This window comes from Phocoena sinus, chromosome 10 (genome assembly GCF_008692025.1).
Source record: "Phocoena sinus isolate mPhoSin1 chromosome 10, mPhoSin1.pri, whole genome shotgun sequence".
NCBI classification, from domain to species: domain Eukaryota; kingdom Metazoa; phylum Chordata; class Mammalia; order Artiodactyla; family Phocoenidae; genus Phocoena; species Phocoena sinus.
Window position 1 is genome coordinate 95,514,034 of NC_045772.1, and position 15,075 is coordinate 95,529,108.

The window sequence follows — 15,075 nt, forward strand, 5'->3', positions numbered from 1 at the left end:
TTAAGAATAAGGCTTCCCACATCCACAGGGCTGTTTTCAGTCAAGTCTACTTCCTTTCCTAACTCAAAGAACTAAAAAGGTGTAAGGTATTCAAGTTCTACAGGAATTTTTTTTAAAAAGGATTCTGAAAAGTGGTAATGGGGTGGAAGGGTGGGCCCTGGTCCGAGGCCATTCCCCTCACCCTCCCCAGCGTCAGTCCACAGGTCAAGTGGTCGCCACTGACCTGATCGGCATCTGCGTGAACTCCCGGAGGCTGAGCAGATGGCGCCTCCTGCTGGACCGCGGCCACCGCCCCGTTGGGCATCAGGATGAGCTGGGAGGCTAGAGGCACATTCCGGCCCAGGGTCCGGTTTACCTGCAACAGGTTTCCCAGCTGTGGCTGGCAAGGAGGAGGAAGAGGACGAGCAGAGGGAAGAGAGCAAGAGGAAAAGAAGAGAGACAGAAGAGACGGAAGGGAGGGACCACAAGACAAAATAAACAGAAGATACGAGACAGCTAAGCCCTGCCCCTTTCCACACCAACCCAGGAGACCCTTATTTTCCACGTGCGATGAAGCATCTGAAGAAAACCTAGAACGTGTATAAAACTATACACTGATAACAAAGAATCAAACGTCAAAGAAGTTGAGACAATGAGGATTGTGGACCAAGTGTCTATATATAGTAAGCAGACAGGCCAAGACATAACACTTACGATTCGTGTACTCGAGTCATAGGTTTAAAGATTAGACTATTATCTGACGCAAATTTCTCAGATACTAAGGCGAACATCTTCTAACTTAGGATCTCAGTAATCTGCAGGCTACCTGTAAACACTAAGCATCACTTCTAGAGGTTAAGTAAGGCAGGGGAAGCAGATCAGCTTGTCTTAAAACATCTGGGTAACCATGATTAAATAAAACAGCTTTCACTCTGGGCATTCCCTGGTGGTCAGTGGTCAGGACCCGGCGCTTTCACTACTGCGGGCCCGGGTTCAATCCCTAGTCGAGGAGCTAACATCCCATAAGCTGCGTGGTGTGGCCAAAAAAATAAAAAATAGCTTTCACTCAATAAGACACAGGACTTTTATGGCCCTGGGGCAACAGCGACCGCGGCTTTGGCTTACCCGTAGATACATCTGGGCCTGGGACTGGTTGAGGGGTGGGGAGGTGGTGTTCCCCAGTAGCACAGATTGGGTCAAAGTGGTAGCACTGGGAGAGCTCACACTCTGGGATCGGCTGATGAGCTGGGCGGCCGACGTGGTGGCCAGATTGATCTGTGTGGTACAGAAAGGAACCAGGACTCAGGACTGGGGAGAGGTAAAAGGAAATATACACGACTGACAAATTCAGTGACGCGGCCCAGAACAGAGTATCTCACTTTCATAGAGTCAGGAGGAAATGCATAATACCTTGCTATCCATTACTGTCATCCGGCTACTGGAGGGTATCACCAAACCGGTCCCTAACCACCAGCGTAACAGTTGAGAAGGCAAAGGAACGAAACGGAACCGACCTTACTTCTCATTCAAGGCTTTGCTACCGCCTTGCTACCGCTACGCAGGATTTTCCTCCTCCTTTCTTAGATCTCCTCGTTAAGACTCCTATACAGATCCAAGCTGGTTACTTTCCATTTTACTAATATTCTCTACATAAGGGCAGTAAATACCATTGACGGCTCAATAAACACTCTCAAACCAGCAGCACAAAGTAGTTTAACCCAGGGGCAAAGACCCAGAGGGGAAAGCCCCTCGGAGGGGAGGGGCAGTACTCACGGAGGCCTGGGTGGTGGTGGTCTGCTGCTGGGCGGGGCTGGTGTTTGGGGAGCTGGCCTGCCGACTGGCAGCAATCGTGGCCTGTTAGTGGGGAAAGAAGACAAGAAAGAGCAGAGACAATGAAGGAAAAGGCTCTGAATCTGCCAGTAATAGATCACAGGCACAAAATATAATAGAGATCTCAGGTAAGAACTGAGAGCCTCTACTATGGAGCAAGGACCAGTGTCTTCACAATCCCAATTACCCTCATGTTGTCACATATGCTAACCCAGTACTCCCACATGACCCAGCCGGGGCAGGCGGGCAACCCACTCTCTTCCTCCCACTTTCTTTTAGCTGCAAGAAACTTTGGTCAGGTGACGTCATGAGTCACTGCTAAGTCCAGCCCAGTGCTGCCCAATCAATACAAATATAATACAAGCCACATATATAATCTAGTAGGAACACTTCTCGAAAAGTGAAGAGAAACAGGAGAAGTAAACTTTAATAATTTACTTTATTCAAGCTGACCTATCTCATTTCAACATGTAACCAACATAAACAAACTACTGAAATTTTTTTTTCACACTAAGTCTCTGAAATCCAAAATCTTTTCGCACACCTCCGTTTGCACTAGCCGTATTTTAAGCGCTCAATAGCTACCTGTGGCTAACGGCTACCATACTGGACGGTACAGGTCTAGCACAAAGCCATGCTACCCCTAAAAGGTAGTTTCCCCACAGTTCTTACTGAGAGCCCAGACACTAAGGTCCCTTCATCCTCCTGCAGGAGGACAGGAGGCAGAGGAGACTGTTTCCAGCCTGGCCCAGCGGAGGAGGTAGCGTGCCCCGACCCACCTGTAGTGCCTGTTCCCTCCCTCCTGGGCCAGCTAGCTGCTGACCTCTCACCTGCTGGACGGCAGCCAGGCTGTGCAGCTGGGCATTGCTGAGCTGCTGCTGGAGCATGAACTGGTGGAAATACTGAGCCGCGTTGGGCTGACGCTGCAGTGCCTGCAGAGCCTAGGAAGAAAGAGCGGGGATCAATCCACTTAGAATGAATCACTCCTGGGACTTGCCTGGCTGTCCAGTGGTTAAGACTCCGTGCTCCCAACGCAGGGGCACGGGTTCGATCCCTCTTCGGGGAACGAACATCCCGCAAGCCGCACGGCGTGGCCAGGAAAAAAAGAAGAATCACTCCTAACTCCTATTCTATGGAAATCACTGTGATCCTCTGAAAGGGACATATGGGAAGGAGGGAAACAAAGGAAGATGGGTATCTGGTTAAATTGTCAACATCTGATTTGTCCATTTTTATATCAGAACCAGTAAGTCCTTAAAAAGTAGACAAGCAGTTAATTCTGCTGTGCTCTATTCTTGAAAAGTAAAGCAGTGTAACTCACATGAACTCTTATTTCCCAAAAGGAATCTGTTAATATACGATATAACAAAGAATTAGGACTAAACTGGTTTGAAAATAAATGGGATGTTCATTAATGTAAAGAGAAGAAGAAAATAAAAGACCATATTCTAGGGATACAATAAAGGTGACAGAATCCTAAGGGGTTGAATACGATGAAAAATAGAGTAAATGGTCACTTATGAAAGACTGTATCAGGTAAAATTTTCAAGTAACTGGCATTTTCAAACACCTACAGCATAATACTCATGGGTGTTTATCAAGATGATACTGGTAATTCAGTTTTAACATTAACTTCAGGATATTACTGTATTCTTTTTAATAATTAGGACCAGTCTTAGGATGTGCATAGTTATTCTAGTAGCTAAAATATTTTAAGTAAAAGTTCTTAACTTCCATTACTCAGGATGATTTTCAAGACAGACCAAAAATTAAAAACCTGACAATCCATAAAGAGAAATGGTTAGTTAGAATCTAGCAACATGAACTGAATGGCATAAAAACCTTAAAGACTGAATCTCATTCTGCCTCCTTGCTCAAACTGTTGTGAACTCCTAAGATTCTCAGAACTAACTGGAAGGGACCTTAACTAACTAACTGGAAGGGACCTTAGGTGTCACCTAATCCAACTCCCCGCGTTTGCTGGAAAGGAACCAAGGGCAATTATCTTCCTGCATCCTTGCCCGCCCCAAGCCAATGCTCACAGATCACAGCCCCTCAGAGCTGAGCCTCACCTGCACTGCTTGCCGTTCGTAAAGTGACATCTGAGCTATCTGGGGCCGAGAGCTGCCCCCAGAGCCGGAGCTCCCATTGGTGGAGTTGGAGCTCTGCTCACTCTCAGTCTCCATGATGGAGGTCCAGGGAGCCCGAGGCTGGCGCTCCGACTCGAGACCTAGATGGAAGCAGCAAAGGATTCAAATTTACACCTGATCTCAAACTACTATTTCATGTCATTATTAAGTTATCTAAGAACCTTCCTCTTCTTCCATAAACCATGATTTCTCCGGTTTAATAACTACCAAATCTTCAATATACTCTTATAACCATAACTTCCCCACACCATCTTTTAAAGCTAAGCAGTGTCTCAAAATAAACAACTTTTACCTATTCCCTCATGCCCTTAAATATAAAATGGCCAGAATGTAAGGCGGTTCCTCATAATAGTAAGGCCACCTTATATCCCCATAACACTTTTAAATAGGTTAAAATCGTCCCATTTAAAATGTACTGTTATCTCATCTCTCTCCGCATGTGCAACACCATTATCAGCATCACCTTATTAACAATGGTCACCATTTACTGAGAAGCCACTAGGTGCCTCCTCTCACTGGGCTAGGCTCTTCACCTCCATCATCTCTCAGTGCTCTACAGTAAATATAATTATCCCCACTTCACAATTGTGGAAATGAGGTTTTCTGAAGTTAAAGTTGTCCTAGTTAAGTATCAAACCTTTACACTAGGACATGCTTCTTCAAACCAAAAACAATCTATGATTAAGGCAGTGTCACTCACTTTGAGTACTCACTGTCATCATTTTATGGAGGAGGGGCTTAAGATACTGATATCAATACATTGAATGCATCATAGAAAGGCATAAAACTAGGAGACAGAAGAACTAGCCTACAGCCCATATCGCCCGAAGAGCTGCCTGGTTCCCACTCAGGCTACTTGTAACACCTTGGACGTGTCACTCTCCCTTCTTATAACCTCAGTTTCCCTGTTTGCAAGGAAGGCTTCACAAATAAGTATAATACATCATTTTAACAAATGACTTACAGGTATTAAACATAGTAAAGACAACAATGAAAATCTTCAAGAAAATAAGATTCAACTTTTGAGTCCACTAAAGTAGTCAGAATTTACCCTATGGGGTCTACACTAAAATTTGCAAAAAGACATGAAAACATTGCTAAGAACCAAGCAAAGAGACAGATGAGAAGTAGGAAGAAACAAGCCTTCGAAGCAGCACTAAATGACAATAAGGTTTTTTTGTTCATTCTTTTTTTTCCCCTTTTCTGTTAAACCTAAATACTATATTGTCTACTTTTGAGGCGTGGAGCCGCTATAAATGTCGGATCAGCACAGCACAATTTGGTTTTGGAATGTAAACATCAAACCAGAATTTCTGCTAAGGGGTGTCGACAGTTTTATTAGGGTGGATCTATTTTAATGACTGCATTCAAAACAAACAAAGTAAACAAAATCAAAACGCTTGGGCTTGGAAATAAAGTTGGGGAGATTTTTTATGATTCCACTCCCAGTATCATCTGGTTGCATCGTTATCCCCCAAGAATTCAGTTGTACAGGAATAGCAAATGTTACTGCAAACATGGATATAACCCAAGAAGTACACAGAAGAAATCACACTGGCTTCAAGTCTAGTCTATCTTCTCCCCACATCTTTTGCCAAAATATTAAAGCACTAAACAGATACAGACCCATGAATCCTCATTATCAGCATGTGAAGAAAAAAAGTGGGTAAGGGTTAGAGGCAGCACGGCACAGCTGTATAGATCACCGGACTTAGTTCACTGGACTCAGAGACAGGAGGAGACCCTGGAGGGGACATTAATTCCCTTCATGGGTGAAAATGCTAATAAAACGTACGATCCCTCATCTCCCCCCCAAATGGAAGTCTTATTAATTTTTCAGAGTGAGAAACAGAAAAGAGGTGAAAAGGGACCAGCTTAAAGTTTTTAATAAAATCAGGAGAAACTGTCATCAAAACCAGGATTCCTGGATCCCAGGCACATAAATCTATTCATTAGTGATCAGTGTTGGGACTGTAAAATTAAATACAGAAAGTGAAGATAACAAAAAGTTTGGGAAGCACAGTGAATTTAAATTTTCAGAATTTAACTGGAAGAGAAAGAGAAGCTGACCCATAGAGGTCCCCAAAGTAACTAAACCACGGTCATCCTGAAAGGCAGCATTTGGGCGTGTGTGGTTGGGTTGGAGCAGACCTTTGGCAAGGAGCTGGAAGAGGATATTGAAGTGGACCTGGTACTCGGCCTACCGAGCCAAGAGTTGGAGGAAATCAATTTCCCCAAGCACGAAACTGTCTCGTAGGAAGGATGGGGCATAGGAAGGGGGGCGGGAGGAGGGGGGTGGTTCGGGGAAGGCTGTGCCAAAGAAATGGAAGCCATGTGAAGAAGAGGGAGAGGAGACGCCCCAGGGGTCCTTGCTGTACCTAGAACCTGGATGAGAACGACGTTCGCAAGAGGGATCAATCACACCGCGGGACGGGGGTCGACTGAGCGGTGCCAGCAGTGAACCGACCCAAGTGAACCGACCCAAGTGAGCGGAGAAATGTGCTTACTGAGAGCGGGGAGACAGACAGAAGTCGAGGAACTGGAGGCTGAGGAACCCAGCGGACCAGAAAAAGCAGGGAGATAACTAGACAGCATGCTTGGATAGGAAAGCCAAAGTCAGAGACGGGAAAATGAATGAGAGAATGAGCGGTCAGAAGCAACTAGGGTGACGGACGGACAGCAGTGAGCACAGCGAAATGAACAGAAGAGCGGGAGGCTGGACAGGCAGAGGGAAGGACCGCAGAGCGAGCGCCAGAGGTAGGCAGGGAAAGACGCCGGGGGAGGTACCTGGGGCGTTCCACAGCCCGAGGTGGCGGAAGAAACATCCCCGCGCAGCCAAGCCCCCGGAGGTCCTGCCCCTGCCCGGCCCGCGGCCGCCCGCTTACCTCCGCGCCTGGCTCTGCACCCGAGCGCTCTCGGGGGGGCGTCCACCTCACGTGCCGGGGTCCCCCGGCGCCGGGCTGGGCGGGGGGCTCGCTCGGCCTCCGCGGCGGGCTCCCCTCGCCTCCTCCCCTTCCTGGAGGGGCGGGGGCGCCGAGAGCGGGGTGGGAGGCGCCCGGCGCGGCCGCGGCTCCCCGCCCCTCCCGCCGCTCCGGGTGCGGGCCGGCCGCGGCTCCGCCAGGCCTTCGGGGCTCGCTCGGGGCCTGTCACTTCCTGCCGGGCCGAGAGGGTGGGGGCTGCAGGCCGGGGGCTGCGGGCCGGGCTGGAGGAGGGGGCTGGCGGGGAGGTGCTTCCGGGGCAGCCGGACCCCTCCCCTGTCCCTCCCCCTCCCCTCGGCGCCCTCCCCCCTCCCTCCCGCGAGTCCCTCGTTTCCTGCCGGCGCCCGTTGCCATGACGACACTGCTGCCAGGCCTCCGCGCTTAGGCCCCGGGGTTTTTTGTGTTTTTTTTCCCCTCTCTCGCTCTTTCTCCTCTTTTTTTCCCCTTCTTTCTCTCCGAGTTCTGCTCGCCGGTGGGAGAGACGAAACGGAGAAAGTGCTGGCCTCTAGCGGGGAACTCACCTCTCACAGAGAGGTAGAGGGAGATGGGAGAAGGGAGGGAAGTGACGTGGAAAAGGGGAAAAAAGAAGGTATTTTTCTGGAGCTTCTGGGAATAAGGGATAGAAAGAAAGGATCAAAGAGACCAACAGGCTGAGCGGGAGGAAACCAAGCAACGACCCTAGAGAAACGGCAGACGGGGAAAGGAAATAAAGCCGAGGAAAGTAAAGGACAGAAAAAGATTGAGGGAAAGGAGAGAGAATGTTGATTGTTTCATTCCTCATCCCTCACCTCCACTCGGAGAAGGCGGGAAAGCTGTACAGAAACAGTAAACCCGTTAGGAGTTGACATTCCTTTAAAAGCAACAGCCCAATATAACTTGCTTTGAATAACACATTTCAGTCTGTTATTTCAGGGATTTGGGGTGTGTGTGTGTGTGTGTGTGTGTGTTCTTAGATTTAAATATGTATGTAAAAGAGAACGACAGAAACAAGGGAGAAGGCTAGGGGTATAAAGAGAATAGAACAATGGGGCTGTGTTTGGGAAGGCTAAACATTTGGTGAAGCTGTGGCCTTTGTCATTTTTTATCAGTTTTTAATTCTCTTAGTCTTTGAACATTCGGCAAATATTTCTAGAGCACCTACTATGTGCAGCCCCGGTTCTGAAGGCTTAGATTACATCAGTGCACAGAAAAAAGATAACTGCCCTCATTAGCCTTTACGGATGGGGCGAGGGACTGCCTTGTGGATAAATAAGGTTGTTGCTTTTTCTGATATTATCGTGGTTGAGTAACTATTCTTACCTCAAGTCTTTTCCTAACTTCTGTTCTAACCAGTTATTTTCTCTGTCAACCTGTTCTTCATTCTCTCCTTTAAAAATCAAGGCATGATTTATTTTTAGAAAGAAAATAGAAGTATTCTCTTTGTTTATATATTAGATCTATTTAGATTTTCATTGAGAGAGGTGTGTTTGGGCACCGGGCCCTTAATTTGTGGTAGCCAGATTTATGGCAGAGAAAAATCTCAGCCAAGCTTCTAGGAACCAGTCAAACAAGTATGTGAAGAAAGAAACAGGAGGGCAGCCAAAGGACTGGAAAAGCAAAGACATGAGGTGTGGGGAGGTGAAAAGGTACGTTGCCAGGATGGATGACAGCTTTGGCTGAGGATGAATTGAAAAGATTCTGGCAGAGAGAAGTCATGGTAAAAACTAGGTAAAGCATTAGTCATTTAATTCAAACCTAGATTTTTGGCATGCCAAAGAAGTTTAAAGTTCTCTTTCGGAGGCTTAGAATGGATGTAGTGAGCCTAAGCTGACTTCCTGGCACCAGTGAAAAAGTTCTATCTATAGACAATTTTTAGATTATATGACATTCAGGTCAAGGAACATTATTCATGTTTCTATGGGAGAATTATCACTGTGAAGTGTTTAAAGAAGGCCTGTAATATATCCCGAGGAGAAGGAATCCAGATGCCAGAGGGTATGCACTCATCTTTCCAATAGCCTATGGGATTTCGTACCTGGAGGGTACATGGCCATTTCAGCCCCATTAGAAGTGGAACAGAATCACTACTATTGCATATAATTTCATTCCATCTCTAAAGACTTTTTTTCCCCCCTGGGTCATGGACCCCTACATCTACTAAAAGTTATACATTTAGATGATGTTAGGGGATAAGGTAGTGATGATGTGTAATTTTGTTGAATTTCTGATATAAATCTAGTCTACAAATACTCTGTCACAAAGCATGCTGTATTGATTATGGGCCATTATTTTAATTTTCTATGTTAAAGGCTTGTATCCCTCACTTCACAGTAATTCTTTTCAAGTTCATTTCTCCCTCCAAGGCAGACCAGACTTCCAGGGTCATAAGTCTAACCAATTTTCCAAAGACAAATTCAGCTTAAAAAAGAAATTTATTAACAGCAAAGTGAAGTATTAGGAAAACCTCCACCCGGAAGGAAATCCTTGTCAAAGACTCTATCAGCTTGGGAAATACTGAAAAGCTTATCTAAACCTAAATAGAGCAGAACAATTTGTGATTCCTAGAAAATCTTCAACTGACTTTTCTTTCTTTCTTTCTTTCTTTTTTTTTGTTGGTTTTTTTTTTAATTTGTGCTAACCTTTCTCATTTTCATTTAATGATTATGCTGGAATTAGCCTTTTCTTTTTCAAACCAAATTGTCTTCTGAATAGAAGCCAAATAATTTCTTTACTCTGCATAACACTGAAAAGCCATTAGCCTAAATAGGTGAAAAGGAAATGCATTCTGTCTGGTGTGTAGAAATGGAAGCCCTCCCCCTGCAAACTTATCTGAATAAAGAAAGATCAGGACTTGAAGGAAATCAACTGTTTGGCAGCAACTAAAACAAATAGAAAGTAATATAATTTTGCACATCAACTGAACATTGAATAAGCATTCTTCAAGCTTCTCTTCTAAGCCCAGCAATGTGCAATGAATTGTGAAGGAAGAGAGGTGTTACTGTCATGTATTTACAAATAACCAAGTAAGTAAGCATGTGTGATCTCATTTTTATGCAAATGTGGATGGGAGGAAGTAGGGGAAAAAAATCAAACTTTACTTTAACCAATTGTGGATGTGAACCTCCATACACATCCCACCCCTATCCCACCACAATTCTGTATGCCACTTCTAGGTCTAGTTGGGAGAAAATGAAGATTAAGAAAATTCATAGACGCTAATATTTTTAAAGCAAAAAAAACCTTTAAAATTATGCAAGCCCCTCAATTTTAAGTGGAAAAAATTGAAGGCTAAAAGATGAATATAGAAGAGGGGCATTTCATAATCCCTGGCAAATAGAAGATATCCAATAAATATTGATTAACTGAATTAATTTTCTAGGTGCTTGCCCTTCTCTCAACTGAAAAAAAATATGTGGAATTAAAAGATATAAGAATACCTCTCACACAGTGAGAAGACACTGTCTTAGGAACCAGGAAGATGGGTCTTACCAGACACTGAGTATGTCGGCATCTTGATCTTGGACTTCCAGCCTTCAGAACCTTGAGAAATAAACGTTTGTTGTTAAGCAGAAAAGAAAAAGAATTCCTCTCACTTCTCATCACTAATACCCATAGTGGTGTTCAGGACACACTACCCCCAAAATATAGCATCTTGGCATAATTGAGTATCTTAAGCTGAAGGAATTTGAGAAAATGACAGAAGCAGGAAAGTCAGTCTGATCTCCTTCTTTCCTCTCTCTTCTTCCTTAAAACAGATCATAAAACCCTCATGTGAGAGGTGCCCTGGGAGGGAAGGAGAATCCTTATCCCTGAAGACAAAAGGACACAAAGAAGAATCCTCACAGACAGGCCTTGCTAAATCTCGCCCAGTCGCTACAATCACCTCGTACTCTTTAACCTACGTTATCCCTCCATGCCTGTCGCAGCTTCATCAAACCCGGCCTAAAAATATACCGGTCTGTTTCTTTGAGTCTTCATCTCTTTATGAAGTCTCCCATTTCACATCAGAATTATACTAAATAAATCTTTTGAAATAAATTTCTAGGCCCAAGATGGAACTACTCCTGCCCTCTCCATAACCTTTTCTGGTAGCTATTGTTAATCCTTAATTTACAGTTTATCCTTAATTTGAAGCTAGGAAGTTCAGGTAAATCGCTCAAAGTTCATGGGAGTTGTAAGTAACTGAGTCAGAATTTAAATTCAGGTCTGTCTGACTCCAAAGCTCAACTACATCACGTCTTTCAGTGTGAAAAATAGAATAGTGCAAAAGATCTATTTAAAATGCTTAGCACACACATAAACACTCGAACAAAGATGTTTGGCATTTGCCATCATAAATACCCTTAATGGAAGGCCCACCTGCCTTTGTTAACAAGGGAAATAACTCTGGCGATCAGTCTACATAGATACTGGGGAGATGTCGAAGCAAAAAATAAAGAAGAGAGACGTATATATCACTTTACTAAATTCTCTGTTTTCTCCTTTATCGGCTTATAAACTATGATAAGCAGGTAATGGCCCCAAAAGATGTCCTCGTCCATGAAGCCTATGACTGTGTTATGGTATGACAAAGGAGAATTAAAGCTGCAGATGGTATAATGCTGTGTGAAAGGAAAATCAAAATGGGGTTGCTGTTGCTAAGAGAGCTCTCTAAAATGGAACTGGGAGGTCATTAAAGATGTGTGACTTATGCACATCTCCTCCTGGGTGGAATTTGACCTTTTGACCTGATGAGGTCATCCAAAACACCTGCTAGAAACTCAAGATACTTATGGGACCCTCACCCTAAAACAACTCATGATTCCTAAAGAACAGTGATTTTCTGACTTGCATCAGAGCCAATCACAATTCTCACCAGGCAACTTTTAACAATCTCATGACTTTTTGTCTTTAAAAACCCCTGACTCTTTCTCCTCCTTGGAACATCCTTTCGGGACTACCAGAATAACCTGTGTCTCCTGAATTGCAATTCTTAAGATCCCAAATAAACTTTTATTTGCAGCCTCCTACATTATTTTATTGGTTGACAGTTGCTAATCACCTGACAGTTGCTAATCATGAGCCCAATGTAATTATAAGAGCCCTTTAAAGTGTTAATGGAGAGGCAGAAGAGACAGGTTGAGAGATGTGATGGGAGAAGGATGCATCCTGCCATTGCTGGCTTTGAAGGTGAAAGGGGACCATATTCTGAGCAATGCAGGAAGCCTCTAGAAGCTGGAAACAAACCAACAAACAAGGAAATGGATTCTTCACTAGTGCATCTGCAAAAGCCTCCTGATAGCACCTTGGTTTTCACCCAGTGAGATGCATGTCAGACTTCTGATCTACAGAACTGTAAGATAATAAATTTGTGTTGTTTTCAACCACTAAGCTTGTGGCACATTGTTACAGCAGCAATAGAAAGTGAACACAGAAGCTAACCGGTATTTCAAAAAACAGAAGCTAATCTTACACCTTTTCTGCTGCCGAAAGTCCAGCCAGCTGCCAACTTCTTTACTCCTTTGTTTGCTAACAACTGGAGAAGTTATTGTATCACATGCTTGGGCTAATCAAGGAGAAAGTGCTCAGGAATCATTTTGAGTGGCAGCTTTTCAGTTCTGTGAAAACGCCATTCAAGTGTAATTTTCAAAAAGGTAGAATCATAACTCTCATACAAAAATAAAATGAACATGTGTCAAAGATTTCATGTAACTTGTTAATTAATGAAAGAACCGGTGAGGTACTAAAATCAGTTAAAAGTGCGTTCGAGAAGCTGGATGTTTAGAGGCAATTTAATAAATGTATTTTAGAGAAGATTGCTGAGTTGAATAGAATATTGGTTAATGTCATATTCGACCATGAACCATAACCTTAATAAGGATATCTTTTCCACTACTGGACAGGAACTATTTGCAGGTTTGAGTTAACCTCTGCCTCTTCAGGGTTGTAAAATAACTCAGTCAATAGGAAATCAATGCAAGGCCCAAGCCCAGCACTAAACTGAAAGAACACCTAGGAACCTCTTCCCTCTATTTCTAATTTTCGGATCATCTTTTTGACAACTATAAATCCGAGTAAAGAAACTGTCAGAGTTGGCAAAGTCAGGGAGAACAGATCTCCCCATCCAAGCTCCCTGCCTGAGTTTTCCTGACTGCATTCTCGAGACATAGATGGCAGACCACCAGCAATTGCAGCAAACCTGTTCTTCCCTCAGACTTCCTCAGCTTAGAAGATGGCTATCCCAGATGTCAAGACGAAGACGTGTTGGAATCATCCTTAACTCTTTTCTGTAGTTTATACCCTACATCTAAGTCCTCCATATATCAAGTATTCAACAAAAAATAGTTTGAGGACCTACTATAACAGTCACTTTTTTCTCTCATGCATGTCCATCAGTCGACAAAACAGGCAAGAATTCTTACCTTCATGGAAATTGCATTCTAGTGGGAGAGAATAACAGTAAACAAAATCTAAAATCTATGGAATGTTAATGATGGGAAGTGCAATAGAGGAAAATTTTTAAATGGAAAAGTGTTGGGGGAATTCGGGTATAGGGCTAGAATTTAAATACGGTTGTCAGGGAAGACCTCACAGAGAAGACGGTACTTAAGAGAGATGAAGGGAAGAGAGGCAGCCATGTGTATATTTGCTCCAGGCAGAGGGATCATGTGCCAGTGCGTTAGAGGAACCATGCAGTTCAGGGAACGATACTCCAAAATACGACATCTTGGCATATTGAATATTTTAAGCTGACGGCGGAAACGAGAAGGTCAGCAGAAAACAAGAAGGAAACAGCAGAAACAAGAAGATCAGAGTGAACTTCTCCCTGCCCTTCTCCCTTGAAACAGGTTATAAACCCTCATTTGAGAAGCACTCTCCCTATACTGTACCTGGAGGAAAGGAACATCCTTACCTCTGAAGCCAGGGATGCCAAGAAGGGGCCGAACAAACAGGTCTGAGTTCCTCCCAGTTTTCGACATTTCCCTCATACCCTTTGACCTGTCGGATTTCTCCTAGACTGTCCACTCTTCATCAAACCTAGCATAAAAATATGTGGGTTTGGGCTTCCCTGGTGGCTCAGTGGTTGAGAGTGCGCCTGCCGATGCAGGGGACACGGGTTCGAGCCCTGGCCCGGGAAGATCCCACATGCCGTGGAGCAGCTGGGCCTGTGAGCCATGGCCGCTGAGCCTGCGCGTCCGGAGCCTGTGCTCCGCAGCGGGAGAGGCCACGACAGTGAGAGGCCCGCGTACTGCAAAAAAAAAAAAAAAAAAAAAAATGTGCGGCTAACCATTTCTACAGGTTTTCATTTCCGTATGAAGGCTCCGTAGTCACATCAAAATTATATTAAATAAACGTGTATGCTTTTCTTCTGTTAATCTGTCAGTTTAAATTTCAGACCCAGCCAGGAACCTCAAAAGGATCAAGGAAACTTTTCCCTCCCCTACAGGAAGAGCAAGCGCAGTGTGTCTGGACCAGAGTGAGACAGGAAGAGAGGAGAGGGAGATGAGGTCAGAGGTGTAAAGTGTGGGAGTGCCAGGGGAGGACTGGAGGAGGGAGGGAGGAAGCAAATCATGATTGTAAAACCTGACATCAGCTTTTACTCCGGCTGAGAAATGTTGGGAGGATTTGAGTAGAGGAGTAATAGGATCTGATTTACATTTTTTAACAGGATCGCTCTGGCTGCCGTGATAAGAACAGGCATGAGAGACAGGGATGGCGACCAGTCAGGAAGCATCTGCAGTAGAGTGGAGTGATAACAGTGAAAGAGGTGAGAAGTGGTCAGGTACTGGATATATTTTGAAGCTAGGGCCAATAGGATGTACTGACGTAATGGATGTGGGAGGTGAGAAAAAGAAAGAAAACAAAGGTACCTCCAAGGATTGGGGCCTAAGAATAGACCTTAGAGGTTATTCTATAAGGGGCTGCGTAGAGCTGCCATATTCTTCTTTAACAATTGCATAGTATTCCCTTGTGTAACTATGTTGAATGGGCATCTTTGTTATATAATATAGATACATTGGTAAACATTTTTGTTATTTGTAATATTTTACAGCCACAATATTCTCAAACATGTATCAATACACATAGATGCAAGCGTAACTGTAAAATGAATTCCTTAAAGTGTAATTGTTAGGTCAAAATATGTGCATGTTTTATATTTCAGTAACTATTGCAAAATT

At 44.2% G+C, this 15,075-nt stretch overlaps 1 protein-coding gene across 5 annotated transcripts in view; it reads right to left on the reverse strand.

Moving 5' to 3' along the window:
- The window catches only part of PHC1 (polyhomeotic homolog 1), a 48,336-nt gene that overhangs the window by 15,625 nt on the left and 17,636 nt on the right, over window positions 1–15,075 (reverse strand). Inside the window, exons 1-7 of one of the 5 annotated variants that reach the window (XM_032646660.1) lie at window positions 13,809–13,868; window positions 10,406–10,456; window positions 3,882–4,039; window positions 2,640–2,750; window positions 1,753–1,833; window positions 1,105–1,254; window positions 224–355 (exon numbers count right to left, since the gene is read on the reverse strand). In XM_032646660.1, the coding sequence (XP_032502551.1) occupies window positions 224–355; window positions 1,105–1,254; window positions 1,753–1,833; window positions 2,640–2,750; window positions 3,882–4,039; window positions 10,406–10,427 (654 nt within the window). In that variant the 5' untranslated portion in view covers window positions 10,428–10,456; window positions 13,809–13,868. Of the gene's footprint in view, window positions 1–223; window positions 380–1,104; window positions 1,255–1,752; window positions 1,834–2,639; window positions 2,751–3,881; window positions 4,040–6,844; window positions 7,158–10,405; window positions 10,457–13,808; window positions 14,086–15,075 lie in introns of those variants that run through there. The other 4 variants (XM_032646659.1, XM_032646663.1, XM_032646661.1 and 1 more) reach the window with 4 other exon arrangements.